The sequence below is a fragment of the Onychomys torridus genome, chromosome 7 (assembly GCF_903995425.1).
Source record: "Onychomys torridus chromosome 7, mOncTor1.1, whole genome shotgun sequence".
NCBI lineage: Eukaryota > Metazoa > Chordata > Mammalia > Rodentia > Cricetidae > Onychomys > Onychomys torridus.
This window is the reverse complement of record NC_050449.1, coordinates 88,907,213-88,929,142: the sequence shown is the minus strand read 5'-3', so window position 1 is coordinate 88,929,142 and position 21,930 is coordinate 88,907,213. Positions and strand designations below refer to the sequence as shown.

General features: G+C 44.3%; 1 protein-coding gene across 7 annotated transcripts in view; it reads right to left on the bottom strand.

Annotated features, from left to right (window-relative positions):
* Positions 1-9,660: 9,660 nt before the first annotated feature.
* The window catches only part of Tfdp2 (transcription factor Dp-2), a 118,339-nt gene continuing 106,069 nt past the window's right edge, over positions 9,661-21,930 (bottom strand). For all 7 annotated transcript variants that reach the window (XM_036192397.1, XM_036192392.1, XM_036192394.1 and 4 more), the window contains 4 exons: positions 19,585-19,736; positions 15,991-16,157; positions 10,948-11,053; positions 9,661-10,738 (listed from right to left, as the gene is read on the bottom strand). In XM_036192397.1, coding sequence (XP_036048290.1) covers positions 10,555-10,738; positions 10,948-11,053; positions 15,991-16,157; positions 19,585-19,736 — 609 coding nt within the window. In that variant the 3' untranslated portion in view covers positions 9,661-10,554. The remainder of the gene's footprint in view (positions 10,739-10,947; positions 11,054-15,990; positions 16,158-19,584; positions 19,737-21,930) is intronic.

Sequence of the window (21,930 nt, the reverse complement as noted above, 5' to 3'; positions counted from 1 at the left end):
TTGCTCCTTGGGTAAAGTGCTTGCTGCACAAACTGGACCTGAGTTAGGATTCCCAGCATCCACATAAATGCTCCCTGTGGGGCTAGAGAGAGGGCTCAGCAGTTAAGACACTTGTTGCTCTTGCGGAAGGCCCAAATTTAATTCCCAACACCTTGAGTTGGCTCACAACCATAACTACAGTTCCAGGGATCCCACACCCTCTTTTTGACTTCCACACATGCCAGGCAGTACACATACAAGTAAGCAAAACACACATTTAAAATACACATTGTACAATTTACACACACACACACACACACACACACACACACACACACACACACACATATAAAAGGGTGGGGGGAGGCCAGCCTGGTGTGGCTTGTGTCTGTTACCCTAGTGGTGAGGCAAAAGGTGATGGAGGGAGACAGGGATCCCAAGTGCTTGCTAACCACCTAGTCTCACAAATGAAGGTTGAGAGCTGGTGAGCCAGCTCCACCAGTAAAGGTGCCTACCACTCAAACTCAGAGACCCGAGTTCAGCCTCAGCTCCAGGAAATTGCCCTCTGGCTTCCACACATATACTGGTGCTCAAGTACACACATTTTATCTCTCTCTCTGTCTCTGTCTCTCTCTCTCTCTCACACACACACACACACCCGAGGGCTAGAGGAAAAGTTCAGCTGGTAAAAGCATTTGCTGCTCTTAGAGAGGACCAGAGCTCACTCACAACCACCTACTAACCACAGCCTCGGGCAATGACATGCCATCTGCTGGTCTCCATCGGCAACTGCACTTACACGCACATAACACATACCCCCACACAGACATACAGATTGCTAAGAAAGTTAAACATCTTATACTGTCATAGAATGTGATGAACTAGAAAAACAAAAACTGGGCAGGCCCAGAGTGGTCTGGAACTGCTCTGATGATGGTCTTAAACTTGAAATCCTCTTGTTCAGTCTGCCACTGCTAGAACTGCAGGTGTGCAGCCCTGCCATGTCGAGTTGGAAAATCGGGTTACAGATTGGGATGGGAATAACGTAAATAGCAGATTTAAAGAGACATCACATGGTAGCTAACCTCATGTCTTCTACTAGATTAATGAGCTGTTTTGCTAATCCACAGGCTTAGGCAACAGTGCTCTAACACCCAGGCATTCACAGCACCAGGAGGTATTTGTTGAGTCTTGTGACTGAGACACACAGGCTGCTCCCACTAAGGGCTGCCAACACTGGAGTCTTCATCTTGACCTAAGCGCCAGCCTTCCTTCAGGACCTGAAGCACAGCAGAGCTGGCTTCCACGTGGTGAGCCGCCGCCCCCGAAGGCTCCATGGCCAATAGTCTGCCGCATCACCGTGGCTTTTCCTCCATTCATTCTGCCCAGAGCACTTACCCCTGAGGTTTCCCCCATCTGCTCCTTGTCTCTTTCGCCTCAATGACCAGGAGTGGCCACAGCCTGTCCCAGCAGCCACCTGCCTCCTTGGCCAAAGCCCCTGATTTCTTTATGCTTTTACCCTCCAGCCTCTGAGAACCCTTTCAGGAAGGATTTGGGGTGAGAAGGAAATAGGGGAACCCTCTGTCTAGGCAAGCTTATTTTTTCCAGCCAGGCTTGTCTGCTGCCTGCACAATCAATGCATAGACAAGTTCCTTGGCACCAGCCCAGCAGGGAGGCGACAGTTGCTCTTATGCTAGTGACCCTCAAGTGAGGATTTATAGAACTGCCTCGGGAGAAACTGCTCAGAAGCCGTGGAGTTTGTACTGTCCCTGGCATACTCTCTGGAGACAGACTCCCCTCTCTAGGTCTCTGCATTTGGAACTCAGGTAGGATGGCACCAGAGTCCTCAACTTTTCGGCTGCTCGCCTTGTCTGCTCTGCTGCCAAAGTCCAAGTGAACAGCCACAGTGAAAGCTGCCGGTGAGCATACTGCTTGCCTGCCTATTTGGGCCAGGAAGGAGGATGGGTAGATTCTGACCACCTTCTGGGCAATATGATCTAATGAAGTGCATCTTTCCATATGTCTTTACTCTTCCAGCAAGGGGTTGGCTCATCCTCCCTCCCTCCCTCTCCCCTTTCCTTTTTTGGAGGTCTCTTCTGTAGCCCAGGCTGGTCTTGAACTCAGGATTTTCCTACCTTAGCTTTGAGTCCCAGGATTAAAGGAATGAATAATCATAATGCCCAGCTTTTTTGTTTTGTTTTGTTTTTCGAGACAGGGTTTCTCTGTGTAGACATGGCTGTCCTGGATCTCACCCTGTAGACCATGCTGGCTTCGAACTCACAGAGATCCGCCTTCCTCTGCCTCCTAAGTGCTGGGATTAAAGGCGTGTGCCACACCCAGCTGCATTTTCCTGATTAATGACTGATGTAAGAGGGCCCAGGCCACCGTGGACAGTACTACCAATGGGCAATCGAGTGGGCCTGGATTGTATTTAAAAAAAAAAAAAAATCAAGCTGAGCAAGCCACTAGAAGTTTTATGTCCTAGTGGCAAACGTTTCCAAGACTGGCTGAGGATGTAGTTCAGGTAAAGTGTTTGTCCAGCAGATACAGAGCCCTGGGTTTGAGTCCCAGCACCACAGACAACCAGGCATGGTGGCTTAGTTCCAGCACGTGAGAGGTGGGGGCAGGGGATTCAGAAACTCAAGGTCATCCTTCACAACAGTGAGTTTAAAGCCAGCTTTATTGGTTATAGTATTAAGGCCACTCCACGTAGTTAAAAGGAAGGTTTATTTTGTGGGGTAACTTACAAGTGAAGGGATAGGTTACAGGGTCTGGGAAAGGTGTAGTGCAGTCCAGTGGTGTTCTCTGGAGAACTCTGCTCGGTCTACCTCTAGCGTCCAGGAACCAAGAGAGCCGGCACATCCGGATCTTGGTCTTAAGGGCTCCTGTCTCGGCCCGCCTTGTAGGTGTGACAGTTACCGAAGCCTCAATGGGGGTGGTACTTCCAGGTTAAAGCTGGAACAGCTACCCACTACACAGCTTGGGCTATATGACACCCAGCCTTAAAACAAAACACAAAACAAACAAACCAACAACAAACAAAAACAAAAAACCCAAGACCCAAAGACAGTAACTGATTTTGACTAATTGAATGGGCATGGTTCCCCCACCCTAACTACAGGGCTTTCTTCACAGAGCATTTTATAGTCCAATGCAGTGGTTTTCAACCTATGGGTCTCGACCAAAGGGGTCACTAAGACCATCTGCATATCAGATATTTACACTGTAACTTATAACAGTAGCAAAATTAGTTATGAAGTAGCAATGAAAATAATTTTATGCTTGGGGACCACCACTTGAGGAACTGACTGCATTAGGGGTTGAAGCATTAGGAAGGCTGAGAACCATGCTCCAAGGTTTCCTAGAGACAGACTTAAGCAAGAAGCTGGAAAGGACCTTCAGAACATGACTAAGCTAGTGACAGTACTTGGCTGCTCCCAAGCATCAGGCAATTTTCTGTACTGGGTGAGGGCCAAGTGATCTCCTGCAGGCTTGGGGAGAGGCACCTGAATGGAAGGAGGCAGGAGACAGCAGCTATTGACTTTCTAGCAGGCACAGAAACAAAACGGCCCTGGGAGCAGAAAAAACTGAGCTCCGGCAGCTGGTCTTGGATCAAAAGCTGGGCACCGCAGTCAGCTCCTTGGGTTCTGCAGATAGACATCTCCTGTCAACATCATGTCCAGTGACTATTGATGGCCATCAGTTACCCTGCTGGTGACATCCAGCATTCATGGCTACGGGCCCTTGGATACATTAACCAAATGGTACTAAATGCCTGCTCGCAGATGGAGTAGACATCCATCCCAGCTTGGGCTAGCCCTGCAGGGAGTCCACGGGAAGAGGATGGGCATGGGTACCCCCTCCCCCACTCAGTCCAATCAACATATAAGAACTGGGCACAAATTAGCCTCCACTCCTGAGATTATGTGACCATTCTTTCTGTCCTTTAAAAATTTTTATTTTAATTTTCATTCATTTATCTATTTATTATTTATTTATTTATTTTGAGCTGGGGATCAAACCCAGGGCCTTACGCTTGCTAGGCAAGCGCTCTACCACTGAGCTAAATCCTCAACCCTAAAATTTTTACTTTTAAATGTGTATGAGTGTTTTGCCTGCATGTATGTCTGTACCACATGAATGCCTTCTACTCCCAGAGGCTGAAGAGCGTCGGATACCCTGGGACTGGGGTTAGTGAGTGCCATGTGGGTGCTGGGAATCTGACCTGGGTCCTCTGGAAGAGCAGCCCGTGTTCTTCTTCCTTTCTTCTTGTTTTTCGAGACAGGGTTTCTCTGTGTAGCCCTGGCTGTCCTGGAACTCGCTCTGCAGACCAGGCTGGCCTCGAACTCACAGAGATCCACCTGCCTCTGCCTCCTGAGTGCTGGGATTACAGGCGTGTGCCACCACCATCGCCGCCGCCGCTGCCGCCTCCACCGCCACCACTCAGCCCAGCCTGTGTCTCCAGCTCCACTTGTTTAAGACTTGCTGGCATGCTATAATCCTTTCATGAACCACCTCCTGTCCCACTGTGCAACTTGTTGGGACAAAAGCCACCTGGTCATCACCTCCCCTGAAGGATGGGAACTTAGGAGATGTGGAGGTGAACCCGGAGGCCAAATGATAGTGTACTTGAGGCTTGGGGACACCACTATTTGCTGCTGTTTTTCTAATGCCAAGAGAATGCTTCCCAGGCAGTATATGTGCTATGCATTGCGGGGTACCCTGGGGAGCCCTAGGAGCTTCTTTGAAGCTGGGGAATAGAAGCCGAAGGGCCCACTGATGCTGTTACCAGAGGACACAGCCAGTCCCGTGGCAAGCTTTGATGTTGGGGGGAGCCCTTCAGAGACCTAGAACCAGGGCAAAGGAGAATGGGCCTTGTATCTCCTCATTGACTGAAGGTCTCAGTCCTAAAACAGTGTGAGGCTGGGATATTCATCTCCCAGGAGCCATTAACGATGACACCAACATCATTTTAAATTATTTATTTTTCTGTATCTCAAATCACAGAATAGTATGATACAATTTTTCTCAAGCTCAACATACTCATTTCAGATGTTTCTTCTTTTACATTGTGGACAAAGATGTGTGAATTGATGGAAAAATATCACTCAGAGCTTATTAAAACTAATGCTTCCTAGGCGCATCCTGAGCTGCTGTCTGGAGTGGGTGCTGGGAAGTGAAAGAATTTAAATCCCTGTCTATTCTGGGTAGGTGGTCCCTGAGCCACCTGTAGAGGAACACTGCTTAAGACTTGTCGGTTACCTACTGGAAGGCATTTCAAAAAACACAGAAATAAGTATATAGAAATAGCTCTTCTATAAAAAATTCCATACAAAAATAATAGTATTTATGCACAGTTTGAGATACTACAAAATAATATATTAGCCTGTGTACTCAATCTAGGAAGGAAAGTCTCGAATAGGCAGGTGAGATGTGGTTTGCATTTTCCTCTTACCTACTTAGGGCATGACACCAGCGTATGCTTCATGCATAGAAAGAGCAAAGTCACACTCTTCTGGAGACAGTAGAGAGCAGTACATGAGCAGAGCGAAGCATCTCCAGAAGGAAAGTGAGCCACCGGGTGATGTGGGCCATCTCCTGCTCTGTCCGGGTAAAGTGGGGCAGGGTAAACAGGGCCCCCAGCTGCTTCACAGCACTAATGGGGGGGCAGGGTTCGGTTAACAACCAGAGCAGGTGGAGGACTGGTCCCATTTCTCAGAATGTTGTAGTACTAGTGGAAAACAGAACAGTACACCAGGGAGGAGCCACTTTCCTAGAGAAGTAGCTGGCTCATTGGAGATACGTAAGTATGAAAAAACAAAACTGACCCGAGGAGTCTGGACATGCAAAACTAGCACACTTTGTATTCAGATGATGTCTGAGGAGGAGCAGTGGAGTCTGAAGTCAAGCATGGCAAAGTGATGGCTTCTGAAAAGTCCAAATAATTGGGTTGGAAACAAGCCACTATGGCCCAGATGGCAACTCCACCTCTCAAGCCCCTACCAATCTCCAGAAGAAATGGCCCTGGCCTGGGGAGGGTCTCTTGTGACTGTGACCATTTGCACCTAGAATCCTGAGATGCTCCAAGCAGACACTTGCAGGATAGTGCTTAGAAGAGATCCCTCGGGTTCCTCAGATTTCATTTGGCAAGACCAGAGCTATCTGGATGGCCCCTGGTGAAGGTGTGCTTTACAGTAGGTGATGATACCCTGAGGGAAGTGACACCCTGGACTAGACTGCTACAGAAGCTAAGGGACACTGGGCCATGAAGCTTTACACACTTCCATCTCTGTGCAAGCGGGACTCAAGAGATGCTGTCTCCTTTTCTGAGACCCTAGTAGAGAAGACACAGACCAGCAGTCTCCACTGTCACTGCAATGGCTTCTAGAGTAGCCTTCTAAGCAGGGGAGGATCAAGATCCACTCTGCTAGGATGATAAAGAGACCAAGGCACTGGTTCTATAGGGTTTTTTAATATAAAAAGAATAATCCGAGATCTTGCCTTATCTGAAAGAATTATACAGGCCTGTATAAACCAGTAGCTTTCCTCCTGACTCAACACCGTGAGGAGTGGCCACCTACCAGGTCAGTGCTGGCACCTGTCAGGGACCCCCAGGAAACATGACATGCCAAAGTGTTCTGTCCTTATTTTCCCCCCTTAGTAGATTGTGAACATAGATGAATGTGGGAAAAGTGGATCCACAAACTAACTGTAACTTCAGGTACTTTGCTAATATGTAAGAGGCTACTTCCTGAGGTTTGTTATAATTAATAAAGGCTTTTTAGCAATAAAAAGATTAAAGGAAGAATTGTCACATTAAGCTCCCCTTTAGTGTTTGGCTCAAGTATAGGTTTACAGGACACAGGTGAACCGGATTAGTGAGCTGGAAGGCACATTCTGAGGATCACTTAGGTGACATGCTGTAGGCCCCTGGCAAGCATGTTAGTCTTCAAAAACTATGTATTAATGAGCATTAGTGCTTGGAGGCAATTGTCCAAGGAGCAGAGAAATAGGACGCCCATTGGGAAGCTGTCCAAAAGCATCCGAGGATCATCTTCCATGTGTTCAATTCACAATCCACATCTCCATGAATTTGCAACTTAACACATGTAAATTCTCCGTCTCAGATCAGAACAGGTGCAGGTTCAATTCAAGGTCATGGGGCTAAGAACTTTGTGGTCTTGCTACAGTCCTCACTTGGCCTGACTGTACTAAAGCCAGCTAAGTTTGATATTTTAACACCCCCCCACACCCTAAAACAAACCCTGCCCCGTGCTTACCACTAAGAAAGAAAATTTCAAAGCCTTAAGCAGCAGACTTAGTGAATAAGGGAAGTCCGTTTTGTTGGGAAGTGAGCTTATAAAACTGACCAGGCTCCTTGCTCTGGTGTGGTTACAGCACACGCAGCTGAGGCCATTCCTGTCATCTGCTTATTCTGTCTGTCTGTCTGACACACACACACCTCTGTTCAGGCTGTCTCAGGGCATAAATCACACTGCTGTTTCTGACAAGAAGTTGGTTCAGATTCAGAAAGCAGAATTAGGGAGCTATGCAGGGACAGTGGGCCATTTCCTCATCTGGATTATCTGATAGGGTATTCTGAGGACAGCTGGGATTATCTCCCAAAAATGATACAGTACTGCTACTTATAATTATGCCTTAATTATAAATTTTGCTAATAGGAGTTATCCTTATTCATTCTGGCAAAATGGCAGATTTTTCTCCTTACCACGTCTTTAAAACAATCAAATAAGATGTAGAACACGTTGGCCATAAGCCCATTTTCCTGGGGGACTGTTTATAGAGAGTAGGATTCTGTTGAGTCCCTTTCTTCCTAGCAAGGCACAGTAAGTGCAAACGCTGAACAGACTTCCGGCGGGGAATAGTTGAAGGGAGTCTGCTAAGCACTGAGGGCCTGAGCAGCTGTGTAACCTGGTGGAGCTGTTCTCCCAGAGCCAGCTGCCCATGTGATTAGGAGAGTGAGAACTGACTGACCACGGTGCTGTCATACACTTGAGAAATGGGATCTCAAGAGGGAAAGTCTCTTGAACACATCAGTAGTGTGCCCAGAACCTTTAGGGCAGGTAACAGCTGTGTGCAAGGAACCTATGTGCCCCTCCCACAAAGAAGCCAGATGCTGGGACAATTTAACTTTTCCCTTCCATTTGGATTCCAGTTTGATTTGGTGTTGTTGCACCCAGAGGCTATTTTAGTGGAGATAATGAAGACCAGAGCTCATCCTTTTCAACCTCTTAATTTAGGCTCTTCCTTCTTTTCTTCCCCCCAGCATGATTTCATTTTGTTGCCCTAGCTGGCTTCAAACCTCGGGGGACCCTTGTGCCTATCTAGGATTACCAGTAAGTGTTATTACTCTCGGTTCAGTCTGGTTTTTCCCCAGGTAAAATGTTACACCAGCAGCAACCGATGACCACAGCGGTACGATCTTAGATATTCTCAGAAGTACATAACAGGGACAGGACACTCTTGACAGCACAGTGGTAGCTGGGATTGGGGGGGGGGGGAGGCACACAAAGACTGAGTCTTTGGTTGCCCCACTCCAGACAAGGATCTCTTGTAGCCCAGACTGGCCTTGAACTCAGTATGTAGCCAAGGTTGACTTTTAAGTCCTAACCTCTCTGTCTCCATTTCCCAAATGCTGGTTTTAGAGGCATACAACATGCCCAGCAGGACTGCCCTTTTAAAGCCCATGTTCTGTCATTGTAGAGCATACAGCAGCATGGATGAGATAAACTGGAAAGTTCCTTGAGAACTCTTGCAAGGATTTTGCTACCTGGTGAAGGGTGTAATGCATATATTTGCTTTAAGTTCTGAAACATCTTAGGACCAGAAGCTCAGTATTTTGAAGACTAAAAGGGCAACTGTTACCTTTGACCTCTCCAGGTCTCTGCTAGGCTTCCTTAAGTATAGACAGAAATGGTAGTGATAAAAGGAGGTAGCCCGTTGCCTTCTGGATCACTTTGTCTGACAGCCTAAGATGTGTGTGTTCTAGAACTCATGCCAACACAAAACTCTTTGAAGCATGACAGGACCGTTGTGCTCTTGAACACTCGGGCTTGTATGTTAATCGCTTTCTTCTGATACAATGGGTTTCCTCTTGAAGAAATCTAAGCTGTACCTGTGCATTCTCATCAGTGTTAATGACCTCAGAACATTTAAGGCAACTAAAGCTTTTCCTTCTCGCTCAAGCTTCCTGCACAGGACTGAAAAGAGCAGCATTTGGACTGAGCCTGGTGCAGGACCCACAGAAGCCAGAGACACAGGATCAGACGAACCCATGTGACCAGAGCTGGTTTCAGAATTGATTCTCCTACCATTCCCTAACCCCCTCTCCACGTCAAGGCCTTACGTGTTGGTAAGTTGGGTTTGGTTTGGCAGTGGATATCCCACAATCCCCTACTGAGAGGAGCAGAAATCAGACATACTGTAGTAGTCTCATGGCATCTTTGGCTTTGAAACCACATATGACACATCACGCTAGCATGGATGCAGTCAACTGGAGTGTTCAAGGTTTTAACAAAAACACTGAATATTGAGTTAGTTTGAAATGCAATTTACCCAGGAATAAATCTGATAAGATCATTTTGATAATTAAAATATGAAAAAGATAACATGTACAAGAGAACAACGATGTTCATATTCTTGAAATAAAGACAAAAGTAATGACATTTGGTTCATTTTCACAAATTGCACATGGGTAAAATCATACAGTACTGCAGACAGCTATAGACAAGCAATTTGGTCAAAGAATTTGCTTCTTTGTTTCATTGTAAATTAAAAAGCTGTATGAAATGCATAGCTTTGATTAAAACTATAAATACAGTTTCCCTCAGTAAAACTCCAAATTTAGAATGCTGGCAAAAGGCAGTGCTGGCGGTTTGCAATGCACATGGAAATGCGATTCTATTTGGGCTTCCAGAAGTAGCCCTAGAAACTCCTACGCACCAATGCATTGACACACGGTCACTTCAGTTTACCAAGAATTAGTCTACATGTCTTCTAGGTACTTCAAAGTTAGTCAGCACGCTCTCTCTTCTAGAAGCTAAGGCAGCAGATGCATGAAGCACCTCAGCTAGACTTCTGACTAGCTCAGCAGTTCATCTGTGCTCCTCGGCCACAAGGACTGCAATCTACACCCTCACCTTATACCCACGGGCGTTCGGGATCACTCCTGCCTATGTAAGACGGCCCAGCAAGGGAGAGAACCACCATCACTGCATACGGTTCCTGCAGCAATCTCAACTCTAAATGCTCACAAACTGGGGTCTTCAAACCCCCTCCCTGAAAACAAACTTCATTCACTGCCATTCTCTCTGCAGAAGCATACTTTGTTGGCGATGAAACCTCCTGCTGTGCTGCTCAGTTCTCATTCACGCTAGGTTAACTTTCATGTCAATCATCTCAGCCTTATGGACTTTGCTTATTGTGTTTCTCTAGTTCTCACTGAACACAAATGCAAACAAAGGCAAAGACGGAAGCAATCATTTCAAAACACAAGAGCTCACACTAAAGACACACATGAGCATCAAATATTAGGACATGAGTTTTCTCCTGTCTTTATTCCGGGGAGGAGGAGTCTTCCTCCTCATCTTCCTCGTCTTCCTCGTTGAATGAACAGGGGGTCTCGCCACGGGACCCAGAGCAGTGAGAGGCCGCACTGCTGGACTGGTGACTGTCTGGGGCAGGGAACTGCCCGGTTGCTAAGGCCACTTCAGCATCCAAGCAGAAGCCTTGGCTTACACTAGTGAGTAAGTTGAAACACACAGGTTCGTTAATGCAGTGCAGACATTTCTTTTCTTTTTGCACAGACAGGAATAAACACAGGAAGGAGGTGCCAATGGGGAGATCTACAAACCTAACCCACCTGTTGCAGCAGCAACACAGCCCTAGCTGTCCGCAAGAAAGGCAGCTCTCTGTGGCTTTCTTTTCTCACCTTGGGAAAATACATACCTTGATTGGGGCATCGTGGCATTAGTGGTCAGGTCTAGATTTGAAACTGATTGGGTAGAGTTCAAAAGGAGTCCCTGATTTAACCAAGAAGGTCCTGTAGAGATATCTGTAAGATAAAACAAACACCAAAAAAAGAAAGAAAGAAAATGTGGGATCTGAACTCTGTGGCTGCTCTGCTGTGGTCTGAAGTAAGCATGGGTTATGTCTTGGGAAAGCTGGAAAGTTCTCTTGCCCTGTGAAGAATCTGGTGTTCTTCATCATTTTGGGGGGTGGGGTAGAGGCACAAATAAATTCTTGAACAAGAATGGAAAGAATACAGGAAGGCAGACTTCAGGGAGAAAGAATTCTAAGTAAAACTATCACTGGCTCCTTTTAGTTGAAGGCTTTTTTTCAAGACATAGCTTATTATTTAAAAATAATAAAAAATTTTAATAAAAATCACGTGTATGTGTGTTTGTAAAAGTCTAAGCGGGAGTATATGTACACAAGGTGCCCATGGAGGGAAAAAGTGTTGGACTGCCCTGCTGCAGAGCTGTGAGCTGCCCAACAGGAACTGAACTAATGTATTCTGCCAGAGCAGTATGCACTCTTAACCACTGGGCCGTCTCTCTAGCCTTTGTTTTTCTTTATGTAAGACCTGACAAGGTAGCTTACTGGGTATAGTAAGCATGTGGTCAGAATGTGGACTATCTTGCACATCTGGTGTCCTTACCATGAAAGACTATGATTGTGATATTGACAGCCAAAGCCAGGATTGGATAGAGACACAAAAATCAGAAATACCTTAGAACACACAGCTTATGGATCAGGCACACACTCTAATCATCCTTCCCCCAACCTCTCAGATTGCGTGCATGGATGGTGTGTGCAGATGTGTTTCCGAGACAGGGTCTCTCGATAAGACTCAGGGCTTGTTAATCAGCAGGCCAGCAAGCCCCTCCCATCTGTGTCCCTTGGACTGGGTATACTCCTACAGCATCATGTCTGGCTTTTTCCACAGGTGCTGGAGATTGAACTACAGTTGGTCTCATGTTTACATAGCAAGCCCATCACCAGCTGCACCAGCTGAACCAGCTCCCTGCTCCATGGAACTGCCTTTTTAAGTCTGAGGTGAATTCAAACTCACTACAGTTGCTCATCAATGATTTATACTTTTTCCTGACTAGGTTCGCCTCCACCACCACCTCTGGTGTCATTTGCTTAACAATTCAAAATAGTCTTATTTTATAAAGTTGTGCTTTGAATGTGTTAATTTTTATAATGCAATCATTTTTTTAAAATTTATTTTATGTGTATGGGTATTTTGCCTGCATGCATATCTGTGTACCAGTTTCATGCCTGGTTCCCATGGAGGCCAAAAGAAGGCAATTGATTCATTGGAACTCAAGTTACAGATGTTGGTTGTAAGGCACCATGTGGGTGCTGGGAACTGAACCTGGGTCCTCTGAAAGAGCACCCCATGCTCTTAACTGCTGAGCATCTCTCCAGGTCTGCAATCATGGTTTTAGTAAAGGTGACCCAGACAGGAGATGTTTCAGCTGCAGGAAACCTAAAGGGCATGTCCTGGCATCTCCTTTTCCCTGCATATGCCAGGCTTCTCCTCTCACAGCAGATCAGCACTGTACCTTGTAGGATGCCCTCCCATCTAGAATGTTAGCTCAGAGAAAACTGTAACCTGAATGTCTAAGGACCTCAGAATTAATGAATGAACGAATATAGCCTCTTTTAACACTGACTTTTTTTTTTTTTTTTGAGCTGAGGATTGAACCCAGGGCCTCGTGCTTGCTAGGCAAATGCTCTACCACTGAGCTAAATCTCCAACGACTTTTTTTTCTTCAGTTTTTCAAGACAGGGTTTTCCCATGTAACAGCCCCACGTGTCCTGGAACTCATTCTGTAGACCAGGTTGGTCTTGAACTCACAAAGATCCACCTGCCTCTGCCTCCCAAGTGCTGGGATTAAAAGCGTGTGACACCAAGCCTGGCCAACAGTGACTTTAATAGACTGTAAAAAAAGATCTCACATCACTGGGTGCTGGGATGTCTTTCTGTATACTGTGAATATGTGTGGCTCCCACTAGATAATATATAAAGCTGCTTTGGCCTATAGCAAGAAAGCTTACAGTCAGGCAGGAAATCCAAGAAGATATACAGAGAGAAGAAGTTGGGAGAGATGGGAACCAGCCGCACCCAGGAGCAACAAGATGCCAGCAGACTGGTAATGCCACGGCCACATGGCAACACATAGATGAATAGAGATGGGCTATAAGAGCGAGCCATACAGTTTGTAATTAATATAAGCTTCTGAGTAATCATTTTATAAACAGCTGCAGGACCACAGGTGAGAGAGATTTGTCTGGACCTCGGGGCTGGGCAGGACTGGAGAAACTTCTGTTTACAACTGGGCATGGTGGTGACCACCTTTAATCCCAGCACTTGGGAGGTAGAGGCAGGCAGATCTCTCAATTTGAGGGTATCCTGGTCTACAAAGCCAGGGCTACAAAGAGAAAACCTATCTTGGGGTGGGGGTGGGGGTGGGGGGAGAACTCACATTATAAGGCAAACCCCAATGCATACTCAGAAAATAGTTTGTTCAAATAAGCTTTTATTGTACTTTTAAATGTACACTCCCGGGGTTGGGGATTTAGCTCAGTGGTAGAGTGCTCACCTAGCAAGTACAAGGCCCTGGGTTCGATCCTCAGCTCAAATAAATAAATAAATAAATGAATGAATGAATGAATGAATGAATGTACACTCCCTTTCATATTTTTATTTCTGTTGACCTGTGTGACCTGTGTGTGGCTGTGCCATGCATGAGTGTGGTCAGAGGACAACTTCGGCAGTTGGTTCTCTCCTTTCAACATGTAGGTCCTGGAGATCAAACTCGGGTCATCAGGCTTGGCAACAATCATTTACCCACCAAACCATCCTGGCAGCCCTTGAGCTTTTGTGTGTTCCTGTGTCTGTGTAAGCGTGGGTATGTATGTGCATGCATGGCCTGCTTGGGGAACATGTCAGTGGACTCTGGGAGCTGGTCCTTGCCTTCCAGCTGGCTGAGGCAGGGTCTCTTTTGCTTGTGTAGCTGCACTGCATGCTCACAGCTGCTCTGAGAACTTCTGGCCAACCTGTCTCACTTCCTCATCTCCCTGCTGAAGGAATTCCAAGATAAATGTACACTATCACATATGGCTTTCTGCGTGTGTTTTGAGGATGAAGCTCAGGTCGTGAGGCTTGTGCAGCCAGTGCTCCTGCCCAGCCAGACATCTCCCCACCCCATTTATTGTATTATTTTTGTAATTATTGTGCAAAAACCATGAACCTATATGTGCTAAGACTTCTGTCTAGCCACTGAGAGACTGTTCCTGTGTACTAAATGACTACATTAACTTTAGATTGGCCCCCTGAGCCTTTTTCTTCACAGGCTAAGGCAGCTGTGAGGGGAAAAAAAAAAAAAGACTTCAATTCTAAGACGAATAGCAGATTGTGACTACATTTAATAAGAACAAGTCTGAACAAGATGAAATTAGAGCTGGAATCCTGTGCTGAATATGAATTGGTATACAGAACTGTGGAAACTTTCTGCTGGGTCACAACTATTCAGTTGAGAGCATTACAGACTACATCTCCTCTCTACAATGGGTCTGAAAAGCCCACATTTCTTTCACAGTATTATAGGCTCTGCACAGTGGTTCTCACACTCTTGTCCAAAGGCCACTCCCTCCCTTTCACACTAAAGGCACATGTCCCTTTGAACTGACAGGAAAATCTGTAGCCCAGTCTGCAAATGAGGTCATGAAGAGATCAAACCAGAGCCTGCTAATCGCCCTGAACCTTTCCACTGGGATTAAGTGAAAAAACCTTCTGGTGATTTATTGAGTAAGCCCTTTATTCAGACACTGCTGGACTTCCAGTCCAATGAGGCTAATGAAACAGCAAGATCTGTGCCAGAGACCATGGAGCAAAGGGAGCAACAACAGTGCATGGGGGGGGGGGGGATCAGGGAGGTGTAAACTGCCTTGGTCATGGTGTTTTATCACAGCAACAGAAAATTAAGACATTTCTGCTTTGTGATTCAGATCTACTGAATAGATACATACAGCATTCTATTAAAGTGAGGTGAGGTATGTGTTGTATGATATTTTGTTTGTGTTCTGACAAATAAAGCTTGTTTGGAGATCAGAGAAGCAGAGCAGCCAGCCACCAGACTGAATGGGGGAGACCCTGTCTTTATGAGTCCTCAGACTAAATGGGTGGCCAAGATTCTGTCTCCACCCACCTTATATTGCTGTTTCCACCTCCCTAGAGCTGGGATTAAAGGTGTGTGTCACCACTGCCTGGCTTCTACGGTTAACTAGTGGCTAGCTCTGCAGTCTGATCTCCAGGCAAGCTTTATTTATCAGAACACAAATAACAGGTTCTTTTTTTGTGTGTTTTGTTTTTTGTTTGTTTTTGTTTTTTGTTTTGTTTTGGGTAAACTACTCTAAGGTCTCCTGAGAGAATTACAAACAAAAACCAAAACCAAACTTCTATCAATCTTTTCATTTAAAAGCTTTACAAGACTCTACTTAGGGGCCAGAGAGATGGCTCAGAGGTTAAGAGCACTAGCTGTTCTTCCAAAGGTCCTGAGTTCAAATCCCAGTAACCACATGATGGCTCACTGCCATCTGTAATGAGATCTGGTGCCCTCTTCTGGCCTGCAGGGATGCAGGCAGAACACTGTATGCATAATAAATAAATAAATCTTAAAACAAAAACAAAACAAAATAAAAAGACTCTACTTAAACATTCAGAATTACAGAGAAAATACATCATTGTAGACCTAAACCTAGTGATGAGTCAGCCAAGTTTTTGTATAATATATATTGTACAGATGTTAAGTTTGTAATCCTCTAAAAATCATTGATTTTTGAAAAAAAAAGTCACAAGTTTATTATTATATAAAGTATCAGAGAACTCCACCCAGTGAAGCTAGGACAGATTCTGTGAGAATGTTTACGAATTGAGTCTGACACTCAATCAGGAGTGTGTCAGCATCACCAGCATACCTGTGACATAGCCTTCTAAAGCTTTCGGAACCAGTGACTTCGCAATTTTCAGGTCTTCCAGAGAACATTTGCCTGACTCCAGACCAAAGGACATTCCCATCCGCTTCAGGACTTCAATGTCATCATGGATCTCAAAGGTGTTATCAAAGTTAAAAAGGTATTCAAATCTGCAAAATAAGGCAAAGATGGGGAGGGCCAGTGAGATGGCTCCGCAGGTCAAAGTGCCAGACACCAACCCTGACAACTCGAGTTTAGTTCCCCAGATCTCAATCTCTCTCTCATGCATCCCCAAATACATACATTTAATAATTATTTTTTTAAAAGACATAAAGGAGGCCAGGTAGTGGTAGTGCATGCTTTTAATCCCAGCATCCGGGAGACAGAGGCAGGCAGATCTCTGTGTTCAAGGACAGCCTTGTCTACAAGAGCAAGTTCCAGGACAAGCCAGGGCTACATAGAGAAATCCTGTCTCAACAAAACAAAACAAAACAGGGTTGGAGATTTAGCTCAGTGGTAGAGCGCTTGCCTAGCAAGTGCAAGGCCCTGGGTTCGATCCCCAGCTCAAAAACAAAAACAAAAACAAAAAGCAAACAAAAATGAAGGAAAAAAAAGGAAGGAAGTATAGGGTTTGGTGCCACAGAGGAGCTCTGAAAAGTCTTACAGCCTGTGCTTTGCTTCTTTAGTTTACTTATTGTGGTCTTTATTAGACTGGCTTGTTAGTCTTAAGGAAATAGTGTGAATGCTCAAATAGTTTCCCTGAGTCAACAGCTAGTCACAGCATACTCAGTCAATCCTAAAAGCTTTCCCCTTTGTTTTGAGGTGAGGTTGTGCCACCCTGTACAGTTTGGTCTGAACTCTTGTACTCAGGGATCCTTTTAGGTAGTTGGGACTTTAGGCACTTGAACTGAGCGTACTTGAATTAAATGGAAGACAATTTTAACAAGGCGAACCCAGCCAACTCCTGTCTTGAGGAGCTAAGAATAAAATATCTTAAGCAAGTGTCACAGAGCTCAGTATGGTGGCTCATGCCTGTAATGCCATTACTTGGAAGGTTACAGCAGGATGATTCCTATGAGTTTAAAGCCATCTTAGGTTACAAAAGTTCTAGTCCAGCCTAGTCTGCAGAGTGAGAATCTATCACAAATAAAAGTACCACATATAAAGTACATAGCACCTACCAGAATGTAAAAGTAGTCAGTTTAGATGTCTAGCTACACAGCATATCCAGAAGCAAAGAAAGGGTCAGCAAGATGCAGTCTAAGCTTGATCCCCAGCAAATACTGTGTGGAAGGGCAGAACTTAGTCCTTGCCAGGCCTGAGGCCTCCACGCACAGGTCTCAGTTCTGGACTGTTTGTTCTAGTGTAGGTTCTGATTAATAGTGGGTGTTAACTTATTATGGTAAAAGTATGTGATGTTGAGACTTACACATCTTAAACCAGGGCAAAGCTTATACTTATAGCAAAAAGCTGAAGTGTGAGTCTGAATAAAGTATATTAACAAGCTTACAATTAACTGGAAGTGGGTACTTGCCAGAGGGATGATTTCAGGCATTTTTACACACAGATGGCTTTATCAAGTTAATTTCATTGTGGGAAAGCCTCCTGGCTAATTAAGGGTAAGATTGCTTCACCAAAGTAACTGACAGACAAGATTACAGACCTACCTCAAACAAGTGTGTACAAGCTACTCCATGAAGGGATGCTAGGCAAGGCATGAGTCAGTGACCACCCAAGGCACAGAACCAAAACAGATCAGATGCCTGGGTGAACAGTGTCCATAAACTGCTAATGTCAATGGTTCCCAATTTTCCTGACATTATTTTTTAATTCTTCAAAATTTATTTATTTAGGCAGGTCTCTCTTATGCAGTTCTCCTGGCTGGCCAATGCTGGCCAACTCATAGCAACCCTTCTGATCAACTTCCAAGTACTGGGTTTATAGGTTATATACTACATGTTCAGTTGTGGAAGCCCTTTAACCTAAGAAGAGAATGTTATAGTCCCTCATAAAAAGAAGAGACTAACTGTAAGAGTAATTACAGTATGACATTTATAGGTCACTTCCAAAGATGTTAATTGCTTTGAAGACATCTTATGATATGTTGATAGACCTCTTAGACACTGGTTTCTGTAGAGTCTATGGATGTGAATAACTCTGTCATGTAACATTTTACTGGACTAGATATTGTGTAAATGTATCTATAGTTTTTATAAATTGGCAAAATAAATAACTGATCTTAATTTTTTAGTTCTTGAATTCTTACACATTATTTTAATGTGTGTGTACTATGGAACATATGTGGAGGTCAGTGAACAAGTTTTTAAGAGTTGGTTCTCGGGGGTCCTGAGTTCAATTCCCAGCAACCACATGGTGGCTCACAACCACTTGTAATGAGATCTGGTGCCCTCTTCTGGCCTGCAGGGACACATGCAGGCAGAATACTGTATACATAAAAAAATAAATACATCTTAAAAACCAGTGTGGGTTTTGAAGATCAGAATAAGGTTATCAGGTTTGGCAGCAAGCACCTTTATCACTGAGCCGTTTTGCTGGCCCTAACTTTTATTTCTGTGAAGGAAGGAATGAGATCTCAGAGAGGTTAACAAATTTAAAGAGTGACAATTGCTTGTCCCTAAGAACAGCAACTAGCACTTAAAAGTGCTACTTCATATTTGCTAAAGTGAACTGTGTCACTTTTATTTAAATCATTTAAAAGATTTATTGATTTACGTGCTCACATGTGTGGTGGCCAGATGAGGGCATTTGGAGTCCTCCTCTATCAGTCTCCAGTTTTTTTTGAGACAGGTTCTCTCACTGAACCTGACACTCACTGTTGGAGCTAGGCTGGCTGAACAAGCCCTAGCAAACTCCCCGCACTGTTATCATTACCCCGTTCACCCCCTACCCACACTCTCCCTCCACCCCCCTAACATGGATGGGGGATCCAAACCCAGGACTCTATGCTTTTACAGCAAGCACGTTCCTCACTGCCATCTCCCCAGCCTTCTCCCCGGGATTTTAAGGCTCACTTGTTCATTAATCAACCAAAGCAGCGGGTGTTATAGCAGACACCCTTTAACCTCAGCATGTGGGGGTGCTGTAGGAAGATGAAATCAGTGCCATCTTTGGCTACATACTAAGTGAGAGGACAGCCTGGGCCAAGAGACCCCTTCTTAAACAACAAACCAAATAGATAACAAAAAGAAGCATACTTAAGCATGATATAATAAGTGAGACACTCCTTTAACGTCACAATCTGGTCTGATATATTTCCCTCATCAACTGAAACAGTGAGCACCTTGCTCCTGGGCCCTCAGTGGCGGTCTAACTTACTGCAGTTTCTTGCTCAGTTACTACACAAGTGTCACACACGACAACTTGGGCCCAGGTACCACCACACATGTCACAGGCAAGCTTGACGTGGGGTAAGGGACTGTGAATGGTAAATGACGGAGCTCATTCTTGTGAAAGCAGTACCCATGTCTGAGGACACATTGCACATACCCCATGGAAGCCAGTCTTAAAGGGCTGTAGATATCGGAAGAACGTTAACAGAAGGCCAGCCCTGTACCCCTCCCCTAGTTCCCCACTCACTTGTCACTGGAGATGCTGCAATCTATGACTGTTTTTCTGCTTGTATTAATGATTATAAATGGCAGCTGAATGGTGGAATTCAGAGCTGGAGGGCCCTGGTTTTGTTGTTCATTTTGTCGATTTCTCTGTACCAGGTTTTTAAAAGCAATTTGCTGTAATGTTCAATAAACAAAAGTTGGTCATTTAATATAAAAAAGTGACTTGGAATGTAAATGAATTAACATAATACATTTTAAATATCTATTTCAAAATTAGAGTATTTAAACAGGCAGCCCATCTATACTAGCAAATAAAAACGTTAAACATGATAAAAAAAATTTACAGTGATTAAGTTCAATAAACACATTTCAAGAGCAAAACACATATTTTTTTTTCTTCAAGAAACGGTTTCTCTGTGTAATAGCCCAGGCTGTCCTCGAACTCAGAGATCCACCTGCCTCTGCCTCCCAAGTGCTGGGATTAAAGGCGTGAGACAGCACACCCCACAAAACACATATATTTTGATGCTGTCTAACTAAGGTAAATATTGGGACCTCTGGTTTCCATTTCCCAGAGAAACAGGCTCTCAGAGATATAGGAAAGCCCAGCAGCACAGGCAACAGCTCTCTTTAGAGTGACCCCAAGTAAGTTTAGTCTCAAACTCACCTCATACACCATCCTCAGAGTTTAGGGTGAAATACGTCTCATTTTTTCTATCTAGTCCAGAGATACACAATTCCTTTAAATCACAGAATTACTCTCATGCTGACATCTGGGATGTGTGCAACAGGAAACAGAGAAGCAGCACTGACCACCCTGCTGGCTGCAGAAAGATGGGTTCCCAGCCCTGGCAGACTGTTCTGAATCGCTGCCACGGTGCTTTCTAAGGTTTGCATCGCTCAGAACCTTCCCTCAGAGTACCTCTGGAATCCCCAACTTGACACTTTCCTGAGAGGAAACTGAGGCTCAGTACAAAGAATGAAATATATTAAGATATCAACTTTATCACTGCTCATTATAATTACTACTCAAAAGATAAGAAAGTGACCTTAATATTAATCAGGCAAGACGGCTAACTTGAAAAAAAATTAGGCTGCTTCTCTTTTATCTGCTCATGAAACAATGGTTTTTAAAACTCTCAAATTCATCTTACTTAAAAAAAAAAACAACTTAGTAACCTATTTTCAGAATTGTTTCACTTCAGGTTTGAAGCCTTACTAAAATTTGATTTACAAAATTATCCTAAAATGGCTGGGTCTAATCTCCCTAGAAAATAAACATTGTCTCTTAAAATTAATTATTCAGAAGGAACACCAATTTACGCTAGTATTAACTGTCCAATTACCAATGTCAACTACTATCAAAACTATCACTATCACTACGATAATCAAACTTAAGTTCTATTTCTTTGTTATTTTCTGTTCCCAAAAATAAAAGTAGGGGGCTGGAAAAATGGCTCAGTGGTTAAGAGCATCATTGGCTGCTTTTCCAGAGGACCCAGGTTCAATTCCCAGCACCCACATGGCAGCTCCCGACTGTCTGTAACTCCAGTCCCAGAGTATCAAGCACACTCACACAGACATACGTGCAGGCAGAACACCAACGCACATGAAATAAATAAATACAAAACCAAAAAACCCCAAAGTAGTTTATATGCATTCCTCAACTTATTTTACATCCAGAGAAAATGTGCTGAAATTGGAAGTGAGAAAAAGCATGAAGTGGTCAAATATATCTACATAACTTCTCTTCCCTTCTTAGAACACGCTTTGATTGATTGATTAAGTGACTGACTTATAGGTAAGTGTCCAGGTTGATCTCTAACTTGCTGTGTGGCTAAGGATCATCTTCAATTCCTGATCCTTCTGCCTCTCCCTCTCAAGTGCTGGGAGTATAGACCTGCTAGCATGTCCTGTGAGAACACAGCTTTTTAGACTGTGGGTTGAGATCCCATATGAAGCTATGTAAATGAATGTGTGAGTTATAAAGAAAGTTGGCAACAGTAAAAGGCTTCTGTATTATAATGACAAAAGGTTAACTCAAAATCTACCACCACATGAATCTATGGTGTTTCGAGTTCACTTGTGTTGTACTGAGTAACACAACTGAAGCCTGGGTTCACAAAACACAACCTGGCCACTCTGCACTGTTTATGCCCTCACACCATGCAACAATGAAATGCTTGGAACACCTCAGTTAAGACGACTGTATAATATGAATTGCAGTGTTTTTACTCTACAAAGTTTTCTGTTCTTGTAGAAGGTATAATCAATTATGGAAAACAAAAACTTGTAATATTTTTCTATCATCATTCCTCAGCATATAGATATAAAATTAGTTTATCTTTGGATTAAATTGTGTTAGACT